This window comes from Misgurnus anguillicaudatus, chromosome 18, assembly GCF_027580225.2.
Source record: "Misgurnus anguillicaudatus chromosome 18, ASM2758022v2, whole genome shotgun sequence".
In the NCBI taxonomy this organism is placed as follows: domain Eukaryota; kingdom Metazoa; phylum Chordata; class Actinopteri; order Cypriniformes; family Cobitidae; genus Misgurnus; species Misgurnus anguillicaudatus.
In genome coordinates, this window is record NC_073354.2 from 12255930 (window position 1) to 12273514 (window position 17585).

The window sequence follows — 17585 nt, forward strand, 5'->3', positions numbered from 1 at the left end:
ATTGAGAGGAGAACCTAACTTAACTCAAGCTGATTCAGCCATCTCTACTATTGGTTGAGCTTTGTTATGCCAAAAAAATCCACTAGATGTCAGTGTGTCAAACAACAGCACTTGTCACAACACATATTCTGAAAGGATGTCGATGTCAGAGAGAAAAAATTCACTCTTGCCATGTGAACTGTTATTGTTGAAATTTTGCAAGAAAAGCATATTTTTTGACATATTACACCGTAAGAGCCCTAGCTTTACAAAATTATGTTACTTGGTGCCATGAAAAAAAACTTTCGGATGTTTTTAATAATTTTTCAAAAACACGCTCAACCAAACGGTTGATTTCTCACTTATGGTAAATGTAGAAAAGCTAAGGCAATGTTTTCAGTTCAGATCCATTTCTGCAGTCAGAATGTACTATTTACTGAGAAATATACATTTCTGATCATTAACAGCTATGAATATAACACAGCTATTGTTATTTCTTATATATTGAGATATACTTTTTTTTAAGTATGTATTTTTGCCATATCTGGATTTTTTTTAATAAATATAATGAATTCATATAATTAATGTATGTAAATCATAATTACTGATGAATTAACCAGAAATTACTTCTTAAATTATGTTTTATATTGTTCGAAGGATTGTTTCTATTGTCGGCTTACTCTACACAGCATTGCTGGTTTACAAAGAAATGTTCCTTTATCAAAAAAAAAAAAAAAAAAAAATCCTGTTGCACTACCACCACACTTGACAGTGTGTTTATTGAATCTTAAATGAATCTAAAATGCCATACTATTTTTTGCCTTCTTTTATTTTAGGTTTTGAATGCAGAAAGAATGTAATGTCTTTATTTTTGTTACTTTTAGTTATTTCCTGTCTTAAAATGAAAACCTGAAATATTTTAATATTTTAACTTTAATAAATAAAGAAAATTTAATATACAGTCTATGGACATGATGTTCATCAAGAATATTTTTTGTTTAGTAATTACAAGTTAACATAAGTACATGCAATAAAGTTCTCAAGTTCCAGCAAACAACTGTGACATTTGCACTTACAGTTTGAATATTAAGAATATTAAGAAAGCAAGCAATTAAGTAAAACTGTAAAAAACGTAATACTTAACACTTGTCTTGTATTAATATTCTAGAAATTTGATCACTGGTTAGGGTAGGTACGTTGTCTCACAAACGGGTGGAACTGATGGTCAAGTGTTGTTTGCCAGGGGATTGTTTTAGATGTAACAGAGAAGTACAGCAAGCGACCTATGGCTTGAAGGGATACAGCTACGCCCCAAATCTCGTAAAATCTCGCCGGATGAACGCTGTTTTCATCATAAACCTACCCCAAAACCTAACTTTAAACCCAACATTTTACTGGATTTAGGGACTAGCTGTATGATGTTTAACTAGAACCGCTCGTTTTTATCCAAATTCTATCCGCAAACCCAACATCTCGCGAGATTTGGCCGTAGCTGTATCTCCTCTAGCCAGAACCCAAGCAAAGCGACCCGAGGAGAGTTTCGAGGGCACTGACAGATAAACTGTTTTAAATGAAATGCCACAATGAACGACAAGCGACACTGTTCTGGAATCTGGATGCCCTGCTGAAGTTTATTACCACTCGATTATTGTAGCTGGTGTATGGATATATGGACTTAGTAAATTTAAAACCAGCAATGGACCCATAACATCTGACATTAGTGTGATGACTTTGGTAAAGTTGGATGTAAACTTGTATTTAATAAAACATGGATCTTATAGGTATTCGCCTGTTCAAACGCAACGTGTCCATTTTAACAACTTTAAATCGATGCCGAATATTTAATTCAGTGGTCAGATGGAGGGACCAGAGAAAACTTTACTCGTACAAAACACTCTCTGACTCTGCTCCTACGGATCTGACCAGGACACACTTCTCTTTATCTGCAAGAGGATCTTTATTTCCTAAATCCCTCAGTCAGACGTCAAGGTCACGACGACTCGGCATCTGTTTGACTGAATTCAAATCTCCAATTCAAGCAGTCCCGGTGATAATTCAACCCACACGCGAGTTTCACACTTCCGGCAGGTTAAAAGCTTTACCTGCGCCTGTCATATGGCTGGTGCTAAAGCCCATACAGAAGCTCGTGGCAATCATACTAGGCAGGTGAGAAAATAAATGACTCGAAATATAATTAAAATATAGTTTTACTTTGACTTTTTTTAAAGAATCCTAGCCATTGCACAGCTTTTATTGCTGTAGTTTGCCATTGTTATTAGTTTATAAATGGAACTAACTATAGTAACTAACTATAATTTTAACATTAAGGTTAAATGGTTTAAGTTGCGCAGCACATAATCTTTTCAAAATTCGCTGTGATGACTAAAACCCATTGTATTTATTACTTTGTAAAAAGTAGGTTGAAAAAATCTAGCTAAGTTTGTAACAAGCACAAATATTAGTATACTTTTTTATTAATTTTTGTAGTAACGTTACAGAACGTTCAGTCAGTAAGTAGCATCCTACATAAACGGAAGATACACCTTGCATCATGACGTCATCATGACATTTGGTCCCTAGATGTGTAAGAAGTCTGATGTTATTAACACTGTGCTATTTTGTGTGTGTGTGTGTGTGTGTGTGTGTGTGTGTGTGTGTGTGTGTGTGTGTGGGGGGGGGGGGTGATATGGAATTTCCATTGTTGGGCGAACTATTCTTTTAAAGAGGCCATGGCACAAGACTTTTTAAGATGTCAAATAAATCTTTGTTGTCCCTAGAGCACATATGTGAAGTTTTAGCTCAAAATACCATATAAATAATGTATTATAATGTTAAAATTGCCACTTTGCAGGTGTGTGCAATAATGTGCCGTTTTGGGTGTGTCCTTTAAAATGCAAATGAGCGGATGAAAATGGTTTACCAAAATAAAGTTACTGGGTTGATCTTTTTCACATTTTTTAGGTTGATAGAAGCACTGGGGACTCAATCATAGCACTTAAACATGGAAAAAGTCAGATTTTCATGCCATGGCCCCTTTAAAACCCCAAACTCCAATGATTTCACAAGGGTTCCTCTCTCTCTCTCCATCTCCAGGAGCATTAGAAAGTGGTGGTTGGCTTTGCCACCCAATAAACAGCAGTTGTTTCGTGAATGGACGTGGCGTCGTCGATGGCACTTGGCAGGAGCTGGGGCAGGATTTATGTTCTTCATCTCGCTTTTCTTTCTTACACACCTGGATGAATCTCCAGTTACTGGCAGGACCAGACTGCTGGTGTTTAGCAGGGAGAACTTCCTGGAGCTGGCTCAATTTACTTCAGATGGGGTATGACCTCAGATATTTTAACCATGTCTATTGAACATTATTAGTTGAAACGGCTTGAAATTAGGGTGACCATACGCGCCATTCTACCCGGACGCATCCTGGCCAGGATTTCGGGATTCGTCTTCCGGAAGTCGTATTTGTCGACCGCATACGTCATAGAGGATTATTATTATTATTATTACAGAAAAGCAACCGTTATCTTTTAAGGTAAGAATGAAACTACCATTGTATGTCTTATGTTTTTAACTGAATGGCGTATGCAGTCAACAAATACGACTTCCGGAAGACACACCGAAATCCTGGCCAGGACACGTCCGGGAAGAATGGCATGTATGGTCACCCTATTGAAATGCCACAACGAAGTTCAAATTCACATTGAATCCATTAAGTTTGATATTAGCATGGTGGTTTGCTAATATTCTGATTAAAATTAAAATGCATAGCACAAACAAATTTTATAAAAAAATTGCATCACAAATTGAATTGTTAAAATGCATTCTGGGATTGCTTTCTTTACATCAATGCATGGATTGCTGCATTAAAATAAATGTTAATGCCTATTTTTTATCAGTTTTTACAACAGGATCACATTTTAGGATTTTAATGCAGTGGTTGTCAAACTGGGGGCGGGAGATTATAGCCAGGGGCCCCAGTTTTATGACATTTTATAAAAATACATTAATTTATCATAAATTATGTGTAATTAAACCTCAAAATAATAAGGCTACTAACCAACAACACTACATTGTATCATTTTATGTGTCTTGTTTCATTCAAATTTGAGATTTTTGATTGGGGGGCTGCAAAAGGATCCACCCCACACCAGGGGCATGCCGAAAGGGGCACTGACTGTTTTAATGTACTACGGTACACTGTGAAATCTGAAAGAACTTTCATTTAACTCATTTACATTTAATCTTGTATGTCTTTTTTTGTTAATCTTGCTCTTTCAGTATATGGAGGAGTTTAAGGAGTCTCTGCTTCCTGCATCAGATCCCAGGCATCAGGTGGTTGAGAAAGTGGTTCAACATATAGCGCAGAGGAACCAGGACATTGCTGAGATTTCCTCCGTCTCATGGACTGTCCATGTGGTCGATGGACCCACTGTCAACGCTTTTGTTTTGCCTGTGAGTCATATCTGACCAGCAGAGGTTTTGTGTGAATCAGTTGTCTTCAGTATTTTGCAGTATTAAATATAATTTTTGCTCATTTTCATTTTCTCCTTACTTATAATGGTATACAGTCACATGTTGATGCATTTATCTGTATGACAACAGAAACCTGACAAAGATTAGACTACATAAATTACATAAAGACAGAGAAAAATGTTTTTTAGTACATATAAGAAAATAAATCTTGAAACACTACTGGGATTTTACAGCTGAAATGCGTGTGTGTGTGTTTCAGAATGGAGAGGTATTTATTTTTACAGCAATGCTGGAAGCTGTAGCAGACGTCCATCAGCTGACCTTTATACTAGGGCATGAGATGGCTCACGCTTTGATTGGTCATGCGGTACGTCCTGTCACACATCTGCACATATGCTATAACTTGTCTCTGTTTTTTGTGATTCAGGCCTTTTGCATCAAATTTCTTACTTCAGTTCAGTCTAATGAATTATAACGAAAGTAAAGTAGCCAAGAACATAATATCTAGAAAGTTTTTCATTGAAATGTTTGAGGTCAGCTGTTCTATTTAAATTTAAATGAATTTAAGCATCACATGATCGGCAGTGCAGTACTATGTCAGATGATTGTTGGGCCCTCAAAGTGCCTTTTCCTTTTGTAATAGTTTTAAGTGTTGATTAATGGTCTAAGCTTTTTCATGAAAGTAAAACACTGTTCATTAGATTCAAGTTGTATAGTTTTATCTCGCTGTTGCTTGTGTCATGTTTGGCTTTCATCTCTTTTTGTGGATTAATTTAAGAGATGGCGGCTTCTTGTCTCAGTTTCTCTAAGGGCTGTTAAGGGTTCAGTTTAAAGAGACGTTTTAATTTCAGTGCTGTTGCATCAGCGCTTGGTTTTGGGTCTGGTGAGGGCAGAGCAATAGAAAGTTTAACACTCAGGCACATCAATTGACATGGCAGGAAACTACACAGCGATTTTAGTCTCATTAATTGTTCATGCGTAAGACACAATGCACAGGGGCCTCATTTATAAAGCATGCGTACGCAAAAACACGGGTCTGGAAACGTGCGTATGCCAGTTCCCACGCAAAGGTTGTGATCTATAACAAAACAAACTTGACAGGAGAATGGGCTTGAAGGGTGGAATCTGAGGATAATTCATGTACGCACACTTGCAGATGATCTGTGACTTATAAAGGGAACTTGCTTTGTTTTATTACTCTTAATATTTTTTGGCTTATGCCATTTTTGTTCGTACGAAGACTTTTAGTAAGGTTTTATAAATGAGATATGTACATATATACATTCACAAAAAACTATTTACACATGTAAAATACAATTATTTTTTTAAAGAAATACGTTTCACAGACGTACAACTATGCAGAATTTTTTTTTAAATGTACAAGTTTATCATGGAATGTGAATGTGTAAATCGCCAATCACATGTGAATCACCTCGGATATGTCTGTGTATATTGAGACTCTCCTGGCAGGGCTCCCCCCGCACATGGTAGTCGTACTCTTTAGCCAATCAGATTAAAATGTACGATTCAACCAATCATAGAGTGCATGATTCAAGGAAGACTGCTCTGAACCCTATTTATGCAGTTTGGCTTAATTTGAACGGAAATGAAACCTTACGTCTGGTTCACATTTGCGCCTTTCAGTGTTGACAATTTAGGGATTATGACTTTGGACTTAGCGACTTCCCACCCCTTTTGAGACAATTTTAAGAGACATTTAGCGACCAGCTGTAGATACAAGAAGTTGGCTATTCTGCCTCTGTTGGTGGTACGGATCTTTTACGCTGGGGTATGTTTTCAATTGTTTCCAATGGAAGCTGGCGTTTTTTCCACGCTGAGGGGTTGTGCACACCAAAACTTTTAAACGCGTCTGAAAACGCCTGGAGGATACCGATTGGCAGCTGTATTTTTCAGCTGAGCGCCAGCTTTCTTCAGCTGGGCGCTTTGATAGCTGTGATACTTGAGCTGTGAGCCGGTTGGTTGTTGTGGTAATGTCCCGTCCTCCTCCACTGTGATTGGACGGCCGTGTGAGAACTGACATTGAAGAGCGGAGCTTTTCATCCAAAGTTGAATCTCTTTCAACTCTCGACCCTATGCGCCGAGCTCAGAAAAAATGGTGAGCGACGATTTTCAGCGCAAAAAAAAGCTAGCTGCTGGCTAATTTAAAAAAACGCAGAGCTTTCATTGGAATCAATTGAAAACATGCACCGGCCGCGGGCATAAAAGCTTTGGTGTGCACGCCCCCTCAGCTACTTCATTTGTAGTAAAACTATGGTATTCGGCAGTGTTGGGCAAGCTACTTGGAGAATGTAGTGAGCGAAGCTACCAGTTACTTCACATTAAAAGATGCTTCACTACACTTAAGCTACCCCCCTGCTACGTCCAAGCTACTTTTTTATTTTTAACCAGTTTTATTATGTAATTATTTATTCAGTTTGAATTTAGCATTTTGGTAATTATAGGCAATACAAGCATAATGTAGGCCTATAGGTACTTCACATTATGAGGCGGTTTTCTGGACAGGTCTCATTCTACTCCCCGAATAAAATGCATGTTTGAGCTGTCTTAATTCAAAAACACCTTGCCCTGACATATCTTAACACAAGGGTCTCCAAAGTGATGCCAGACTCAGAGTCTGTGAGGTGCCCGCCAAAGCACATTCTATTAATAATTTCAATTGTAATATTTATTAAATGTTTTTATATCAGCTTGGCTTGATGACTTAACCCAATCAGAGGTAGAGCACGAGTCTTCACAGAATGCGAGTGGTAATGTTTTGTATGAATGAAGGCTGCACAACTTGAAAATACCGAACAAACGACGTCCTGTGTCGATACAAAATGACGCGCTTATTGTCAAATTCAGGACGACTTCAGAAATGTTTGAAAAATTGTAGCTTGTGTGGAAGCCATAGATATATACACTAGATGTCGCCTTGGGGCTCTGAGCATGCGTCAAAACCGCCCCCATCTTAGAACAGGGGTCTTGTCATAGGAAGTATCTAGGTAAAGCTGCTATCTCAGCCTGTACTTCGAATTCATGAACGATGCCGGACTTTTGTGCTGCGCATGGATGAAAGGGCTACTAGCACTATGCATTACAGTTAGAAAAAGTAAATTTTCATAAAATCAAAACTTTAATTTTTTCCTGTACTAAATGCTAAATACATGTCTGACTGTTGAAACGAACCCAAAGAAAACCAAGAAAATCGCGTTCATAACGATTTATGGTGATTTTTATTTCTGTTACACCATTGCCTACAATGACGCTAATGCGGGATTCCCTTGTTTCAAGATGGCGGCTCTGTTTGACGCATTCGGTCCAATGAACTGCCGTAGCCAAGGCGACATCAAGTGTACATATCTATGGTGTGGAAGCTACCGCACTACTTGGTCAAAAAAAGAGCTTAGTTACTGAAAAGCTATTTGATTTAGAAAGCAGCTAAGCTACCGCCAAGCTACTGAAAAATGTAGTTAAACTACTAGCTTCGCTACTTGTAGTGAAGCTACTGCCCAACACTGGTAATCGGTAATCATTGTAAACTATTGTTTATGTCTTCATAAAATAAAATTTTATTGCATTCGGTCTTATATAAGCCTAAACAGTACGTGTTAAAAACTAAAGAAGAGAAAAACACTCAGTCACAGTCTGCTTCTGTTCGACTAACGTCTGTAACTTTGTAAAAAAGATTAATCCATATTTATTTTTAAATAAATTACTTTGAAAAAATCCTTAGTGTTGAGTTTTACTATTTTGAGATTCCTGCCCAACTTCTCTGAAAGTAACTGCAGTTTACAGAACAAGTAGAACAAGTCGCTCGTGACGCCAGAAGTCAGCAAGCTTTCATTGAAATGAATGAGATGATGTCGCTCTACTGCTAGTTGCTGGCGGTCTGAACAGGGCTTACGATAGTTGGAGTAAACATTTATTGTCATACAAAACAAAAGGCCATGAACAACGTCTACATTCAAAATAGCACCTTTAACATCATCACACAACTCTGTTTGTATGACTATGAAATGCAAAGCTGTAATCATCTTCTTTCCCGTCTGCCCGTCATCAACATGTTTTTTGTCATGTTCTTTGTCCTCATCAGTAAAAACTGTGTTGTAATTATAATTTAGTGTGATTTATTATGTCTGTTAAATTGCTTTTTTGTTTGTTTTCTGCGTTGTTCTAATTGGGCATGCTGTCAAAATGTGGACGGCTAGGTCTCTTAACAACACCAAATGCAAACAAATTAGCATAGTAGATAAACAATAAAATCAACGAAGACAAAAAACCTATAATGAATTTCTGCCGTTTTAAGCAAGGATTACTTGAGTAATTGAGTCTCGCTGTCTCACGTTCTCTCCCTCTCTAATCCTCTCTCTCTTTCTCTCAGGCAGAGCAGGCCAGTTTGTCTCATGTGGTGGAGCTCTTGTCTCTCATCTTGCTAACTGCGATCTGGGCAATCTGTCCTCGTGACAGTCTGGCTGTGCTGGGCCAGTGGATTCAAAGCAAACTAGTCCAGGTAACCTTTGACCTCTTACACGTTTACCTGTTCAGACCTATACTATATGGTAGGTAAAAATCAGTGTGCACATATATATTTATACTTCCATCCATCCATCCTAATATAATAATTTGATCAAGGAAACGTTTAAGATCTAACAAAACTGTTAAGCGATTAGAGAATGACAGAAAGCGTGAAAGGTGATACTATATGAACATACACATACTCTTTCACGAAAGACTGCAAAATACTGCAAGGGACCAATGAATTTTAAGGAATTAAAATGATGTTATTCATATCCACGTGAATGCATTTCATTTCTTTTATTATATAAAGCTGAAAGTAAAAATAAAGTGTTTAAATTGTGTTTAAGAATTAAACGAAAGGTGTTTGTAATATTAGTTTAGGTTGTGTTAGGCCATTAGCGATGCAAACACTCTTTCCAAACTGATTATAAATTCACCTAAAGGACCATTTAAACAAGTTATATTTCTCCAGAAAAGCTCATAGAAACCTTCTCAAGTGCTCTCTTGCCACCATTTTAAAACAATAACAGTAGCTCAGAGGAGATCATATCTTATTTGGTTTTCACAGCACTTCAATTTGAGGTTAGTTAAAATTCATTTCAGCTATGTATGTTTGTGTTGTGAATGGATATTGAATTAGCATTTTCTGAATTGCTGTGTGGCGTAAAACAAAAGAGCGCTTTTATTTTTATAGCACTTTTGTTGTTTTCTTTCCTAGATACTTTGTATTCTTTTTGTTCTGCTTTTATGTGGATATTCTCATCCCTTTTTCTTGCTTTTCGCAGCCTTTCCCCATTACATTCAAAATAAATTACATTTTAATGGTTTGGCTTTTTATCTCAGAGTCGTTTTGCTCTCCAAATATGGTTGAATGTATTTTTTTTTAGTTTTGTCCATTTTCTTCCGATTACCCAATATAACTGCTGTGTGCTTTGTTAGAATGGCTCATTTACTGACTCTCTCTCTCTCTCTCTCTCTCTCTCATTTTCTCTGTTTGTCTGTCTGTGCTTTAGTTCTTATTTGACAGGCCATTCAGTCGTAAACTGGAGGCAGAGGCGGACCAGGTTGGCCTGCAGTTGGCTGCCAAGGTACCACAGATATTATCTTACACAGTTAGTGAAACCTAATCAGATTAATCAGATTATTCAAATTCTGACTCTAATCAGATTAAGTGATTGATGTGAGAGACTGTATTGATATTCATAAATGATCAGAAATGGGTGGGGGCACTTTCTGGTATCTTGGCTAGTAACTAAAAACCGTCATTTTGTCTTTGTGGAAAATTCTTAAGCATCAAATCAAGTTGATCTGGGAATGCCATTGTAATGATTATACTTTAAAGGTAAAATTTGTGCTTTAAAAAGACAACTATTTTTAAGCAGTTAATAGTTAAACTGCACCGTGTGATTTTCATAAAAGTTTCACAAAATGCCTTCCAGGAAATTTTTTCTCGAAAAATATATAAACATACAAATATATCAAATGAAAGAGCAGACCCTCTGCTTTCAAACAAACAATAAACAAACAAACAAAACTTCTTTTCATTTTTTCTTTAAAAATGCAATTAGTAAGTAACATTTTGGCTTCAGTTTTTTCATAAATTGCCATCTAGTGGATAATCGTGATATTGCAGATTAACATAAAAATTCATCAGGAGCACATTTATTTTATTCAACCAGTAGCATAAATTTGGGGATAGGACTACAGTATATGTTTGTCATCCAATGAAATATGGATGCCAAGTGTTTGGAAAGAAAACGCTGTTATGTTTCATCATTATGTTTCAGATGGTACACTGGGTATTACAACCAATTTGATGATTTGATTTGATTCTTAGTTATATGGTTTAGGTTGGATTCAGTTTTCAGATTAAATATCAGTATATTATAGTTAAAACTTAGTTTTGCAGACATAAAATCCATGTTTAAATAGCTCCCATTTAGCTTTGTCATTAAAATACACATTTACAGGTTGCTACGCTGGTCAAGCTTTTGCACCTGGCAAGTCTATTACAGTATGTGTGCACCAGTGTCATACATTCCCGAGGAGATAATTAGTAATTTTTGGCGAACAGGTGAAATATTGAACTAACCCCAGGAGAGCCGCGATCAGATTGGGGTACTCATTCTATTAACTCTTTTCCCGCCATAGATGAGTTATCTCGTCAATTAACTCTTTCGCCGCCAATGACGAGAATTTCCGGCTTTCCACAATACCGCTATTATCCACCAGGTGGCACACTTCCGCAACTTATACAACCCGGAAGTAGCGCCTCGCATGAAAGAGAAAGAACTAACCGTGTGTCTCAATTCGTTCCCTAGCTCCCGAGGTCGTGAATCAGTATATCGTGTACACAGGTTCGGGCACTGGTAAGGACCCTAGCTCACTTCACATTGGGACAATGTTCACTTATTTCTCTGTCACGTGGCTATAAGCGCGTTGTAATCACTCACAGCTGTTACTCATCAACAACCGGCAAAACCAACATCTCTCTGACTTAATTTTAAAAACAGTACATTGTGAAAAATGCTGTCATTATTCTCTTACATATCTGTGCATAAAATTGGAGGCATATAATTACATTTTAAATGTAATAAATATATTTACAATTTTAAACAAATATTATTATTTTAAATATTGAGTAGATTGTGGTCCCTTACTGTGTAGCAATGCGTGTTTATATTTACAACTAAAACAAACGTTTGTCTTTATAAAAGTTCTGTCACATTTCATAAATTTAATTGAGTTGGATTACTTGATTTTCGGTTGACGAGCTTCAGAAAGGTCACGTGATTTCCGGTTAGGGAACATAGGGACCATCGATGCTCACTGGTTTTTGCGTTGCATTGTGGGATTTTTTAGGGAACGAACGTTCCAGTGCACTGAACGGATTTTGCGATTGATACAGCCCTTAAAATGGCCGACTCCCTGATCAGTGCCCTGACTACTGAACAAGGGAGCTGATTGAGACACACGGTATGTTTTAAAGATCACTCTGCATCTGATCTCTATCAAAAGTCCTTCACAAAAATGGAATTATCTCAGCTTTTTGCTCAAAATTGTGTGTTTTTGAAGAAACCTACCCATATTTAAAAGGTGATAAAAAGAGAACTAATGAAGGTAGGATGAATTTTTTTTGTTTGAAAGCAGAGGGTCTGTTCTTTCATTTGATATATTGTTTGTTTATATATTTAAAGAAGAACATTTTCGGGAAGGCATTAAACTTTTGTGAAAATCATGAAAAATGCTGCCGCTGGCTGGCAACTTTTTTTAAAAAAACGCTGGCAGGGAAAGAGTAAAGAGAAAACATTTGCATAAAATAAACCTGTTCCTGATGAATTTTTATGTCAATCTGCAATACCACGATTATCCACTAGATGGCAGTTTATGAAAAAACTGAAGCCGAAATGTTACTTACTAATTTTAAACTCTGAATGTTTTGATAATTGTTCTGACAAACAACAAAATTCCTTCAGCTTTTTGCTAAAAAGATATCTATTTTTAAAGAAAAATACCCATATTTAAGAGTTTATAAGCAGAGATAAAAATATATCTATATAGCGTTTTGTTTGTTTGTTTGTTTATTGTTTGTTTGAAAGCAGAGGGTCTGCTCTTTCATTTGATATATTTGTACGTTTATATATTTTTAGAAGAAAATATTCCTGGAAGGCATTTTGTGAAACTTTTGTGAAAATCACAAAAATGTTGGCTTTAAAAAAAATGGCTGGTGGGGATTGAGTTAACAAAATGTTAAATTATTTTTTAAAGTTTGTCAGTCAGCCTCCGTCTTGCTTTCAGTCATCTTATTTTACCTTTAAATATATGCATTATATGCTTCACTTGGGTTTTAAGTTTCAGGAAGGGAAAAATATCCACCACCCCGTCCAAACTCTTAGGATATCGGGTTTCAGATTTACACAATCTATATTCACAATGCTTCAGCATGTTTCCCTCGCTCGAAAGCTTGTCAGACCCCCGTGCCTAGTTACCGTTACCTGTGGCGGTTTTTGGGCGTGACTTAGCGAAGGGTCATTTGTTTACTTTTGTTCATAAATATGTGCATAAAGTGCACACATGGTGCGCAAACTGATCAATGCAGATAAAAATACCAACGGTGAAATTCATGAACAACTTGAAGCATGTTGAACAAATAAAACAGTTTTCAAAATTCATAGAGACAGAGCGCGGTAATGCAAATTTGAAAACCACGCCCACCGGGGTGGAAACAATCCAACCATCTCCATTGACTTTGTATGGCGAGAGGCCGCCTCCTTGTCATTTCTGGCTTATAACAAAAAACAGAATGATGCCTAAAAGCTGCTGTGTAAGAAGGTGTACAGCTAACAAGCCAAAAAACAGAAATACGTCTTTATAAGCTGTCGAGCCGTAAAATCCAGCCTTTAAAGAAAAAATATGGATCGCCGACTACATGTCCCCCTAGTGGACGCAGCTCTATTAATAGTAGTACTATGAAAAGTTGCCTGTTTCCACTTTTGTGTCTTTAAACAATCATTTTTTTGGGGTTGACAGCTTATAAAAACTTATTTCTGGGTTTTTTGGCTTGTTAGCTGTACATCTTGTCACACAGCAGCTTTTAGGCATTACTCTGTTTTTTGTTATAAGCCAGAAATGACAAGGAGGCAGCCTCTCGCAATACAAAGTCAATGGAGACAGATGGATTGTTTTCCCCCCGGTGGGCGTGATTTTCAGGTTATGATGCATTGCGCTCTGTCTTTATAACATGTTCAAAACAGGCCTATAAAGCTTGTCTGGACTGCATGTACAAAAACATATTGTCAACCTCATCTTTATCGCTATTGCATTTGAACATGAAATACTCCCACACATCATACTTTAATTTCGCCAGAGCTGTTATGTTGCGTTGACACCAGCCGCGGTAGAGGCGGCAAATACGCGCTATTCGCGCGTAGTTGGATGTTTGAACATTTGAGTTTACTCACTTCATTCGCGTGTGAAAGCCGCGCGTGAAATTCTAGTCATTCGAGCTAGAAATCCGCGTCATGGGAGGGGCTTCTGCAACTCTGCTGAGACTCCGCTTGTTTCCTTTAATCACGTTACTATTACAGCAAAGTCCTGATTGGTTAACGTGGCGCGGAAATCCGCCGAAGTTCAGATTTTTCAACTTTCGCATTTCCGCAGCAACGCTCAATTAGCGCGGAAGGCGCGGCCACAGGATGCCTAATCGCGTCTTTGCATTGACTTAACATGTAAATCACCCGCGCTTGGAAACGCAGCATTACAGTGACCTTCTGTAGAGGAGAGGTGAAGTACAGATAATATTCACATCTTCTGAAGCATGCACTGTAAGAATTGATTTAGAGATTTCTAAAATTAATATTGTTTTTTAAATTGAAAATCGATTAAAGTCTTAGAATCAATATTTTTACTGAAAGGTGCATTGTGTGATCTCTTGACAGAAATGCATTATAATATACATAACTATATTATCAGTGGTGTATAAAGACCTTACATAAGGAACTAAATAGTTTGTATTACATTAGAATTAACCCCTTTCATTTAGTCGCCATTTCACGCCGCCATGTAGCCCAAAATGGACAAACTGGTATATAGAGCACGTTTTGTTACTATGTTGTCTCAGACGACGACATGTTTGTCCTGAGGCAGCGGCCACCATAGCTTCACTTTACGCTTTGAAAGGGAGGAGTGAGCTGTGGACTGAGTGGTTTGTTGCAATTCACAGTATAACCACTAGATGCTGCTACACATGGTCCTATGCATATTTAGATTTCTGCATTCTGCTTTAGGTGGAGATATGTATACTTTGGGCCTCAGGGTCATGGAAAGCCTAGAAATGCATGAGAGCTTTGCCTTTATTAAAGATTTTCAAGCCTGTAAAAGACATGGGACATTGTAGAAAAACAATAACATTGTAGAAATCATGACAGTTTATATATAAATAGACATTTTTCTACATTTTGTAACTAAAAAAATAAGAAAAACAGTCCTTTAGTTGGGCGCATTGAACTGCTACAAAAAAATCATCATCAGAATTGGGGATACTGACACTTCATCTTCAAGTCACTTTAAATATATGCAACTGCTTATAGCTAATAACTTGCAATAGCTGATAACTATAAAATTCAATAATGTTTATAGGTTAGTAAAACAGTAAACCCTATGTAGTGGTGGTGCACATATAGTCCTTTTAAAGTTGCTGTATCAAACATGACCTCTAGATGGCATTGTGGTTTTGCAAAATGCTTCACAAAAAATGTGGAAATAGTCTGATTCACAGTATAGTGCTCATCCTGTCAGCATGTTTTCTGCTCCCATACTTGGCACCATTATATAGAAACATAGCCGATTCCCTTCCATCTCTTATTAGTAGTAATAACAGAACGCCTGCTGCTCGTAAATGGGCTCGGATCCTGCCCGGTGAAGGACACTGGCACGTTGCTGCGGTAGTGGTGCGAGGACAGCTAGACTAGTCATGAGTCATGCAGTCTGTGAGCGAGATACAGTTTCAGTTAATGATTATGTCCAGCGCACAGAGCATCCTGCCGGGCTGCGTGTCATCGCTTCATTCTGTTCCTTTGATAATGGCGGGGCTTTAACATTCAAGCAAACCATTTCTGTAGCCGTATTTATTGAGGTTTGTCTGTCTGTTAGGCGTGTGCTGATGTGAGGGCGGGCCCGGTGTTTTGGCAGCAGATGGAGATCTCTGAACAGTTGAGAGGAGAGCCCACCATCCCAGAGTGGCTGTCCACACACCCCTCCCACCAAAACCGTGTCAGACAGCTGGACCGCCTCGTCCCCGAGGTAAAACACACACGGAAAGAACACACATCATTAGAGACCTTTTTAGACATACACGTTAAATCATTAGGGCTGGGTATTGCGACCAATTTGGAGATATTTATTCAATTAGTTTTTAATTTAATATTTTTATTTTAAAAAATTAGTTTTGCAGATATGCAATTCATATATATATATATATATATATATATATATATATATATATATATATATATATATATATATATATATATATATATATATATATATATATATATATATATATATATATATATATATAAATAAATGCTGGTAAACTATTGGGGGTACCCTGACCTTTTTTATTGAAGCAGCTCAAAAGATGGCATCTTTAGGATGTGAGGCGAAGTACAAATAATATTCACATCTTATGAAGCATGCACATTATGAATCGATTCAGAACTGTCCTGTTGAAGTTGAAGATTAATTAAAATCAGAGAATCTATATTTTTTTTCAGTTTTCATCCTGCCCAAAAATGTCCTCCCCCTCTATAAAAAGATGGCAAAACGGTCCAATATAAAACTTAAAATCTTCCTATAGCTCACTTGGTAGAGCATTGCTTTAGCAAACCAAAGGTTGTTGATTTGATTCTCAGTGAACTGAACACATATATTGACAAAAATGGATACCCTTGTAATTTACTTTGGATGAAAGCATTTGACCAATTTTAAATAGGAAGCCATCAGCACCCATATCAACATCAATCATTTTACCCATAATTGGGTTTAAATCAACACTGTGTAGTTTTTTTTTTACCTTAAGCCTCGCCCAGGTGTGCTTTAAACCTATTGTTTTATATCAGGATGCTGGTCATTCAGCCATCAATACACAAAACATACATAATTTTACACATTTTTAAAGAAAAAGAACCTCAGAAAGCTCGGATTGTTAAAATGAGAAGGGGCATATGACCTAATTTTGAGATAAGATCAACACAATGTGTACATAAAATCTGTTTTGTTATTAGCCTGTTGGCTAACCACAAATTTCTAATGTTGTAAGCATGCATACTTTTCTTTAAAACACTAATATAGTCCTGTAACTTAGTACATATTTCCAAATTGTATAGATTACAAAACACGCAAGGCATGAATACGTTAAAAACTTTTCTTTTGTAAGTTTTTTAAGCACATTGACAGGAATCAACAGAAGCAGGATTTATTTCTAACTAAATAACAACTTCGGGGGTTCATGTTGGGGTTTTACCTCTAACAATACTTGCACAACAAACTACAGGTATCACGTAAATAGCTTGTTATCCAGTCAGTCACATGTTATTGTCAATGTTCATGCCTTGAGAAAACATAACAGGGAAAATTCATGGGACAAACTCTTATATTCTATACAAACTGGAGATGTATACATTGTTGTTGTCATAAAATATTGTATTGTTGCACTATATTGGAAGTTGTAAACAAACATAAACATGCTTTCAACATGTCGAAGTCTGATTCCTCTATGTTTCCCTTTAGTGCAATGTTTATTTTAGCGTTTTAATCACGTTACGTTTATTTTTTTAGAAAAACAAAAAGTTTAAATGGCTTGGCTACTGATATGCATGTATGTAATGTGTATGTATTGTTCTTTATTGGTAAATCAATTATTTTTACAGTCTGAATCACTAAAGTATATATAAAGCAATATTATCATGTATTGTATATAATAACGTTTATTAAATATTTCATAATTTTCCTGTTTCTATTATTTCCTCCTTATATTTATAGCTTACGTGTTTGTTCTAAAACGATTATAAGTATATAAGAAGTATTATATTACTATTGTAACTGACTGGAAAACT

General features: G+C 36.7%; 1 protein-coding gene across 1 annotated transcript in view; it reads left to right on the plus strand.

Moving 5' to 3' along the window:
* The first annotated feature begins 1473 nt into the window (after positions 1 to 1473).
* Positions 1474 to 17585, plus strand: part of oma1 (OMA1 zinc metallopeptidase) — a 34279-nt gene continuing 18167 nt past the window's right edge. Inside the window, exons 1-7 of the mRNA XM_055186265.2 lie at positions 1474 to 2145; positions 3073 to 3301; positions 4255 to 4428; positions 4709 to 4816; positions 8834 to 8962; positions 9984 to 10058; positions 15622 to 15771. Of these exons, the coding sequence (XP_055042240.2) occupies positions 1748 to 2145; positions 3073 to 3301; positions 4255 to 4428; positions 4709 to 4816; positions 8834 to 8962; positions 9984 to 10058; positions 15622 to 15771 (1263 nt within the window). The 5' untranslated portion in view covers positions 1474 to 1747. The remainder of the gene's footprint in view (positions 2146 to 3072; positions 3302 to 4254; positions 4429 to 4708; positions 4817 to 8833; positions 8963 to 9983; positions 10059 to 15621; positions 15772 to 17585) is intronic.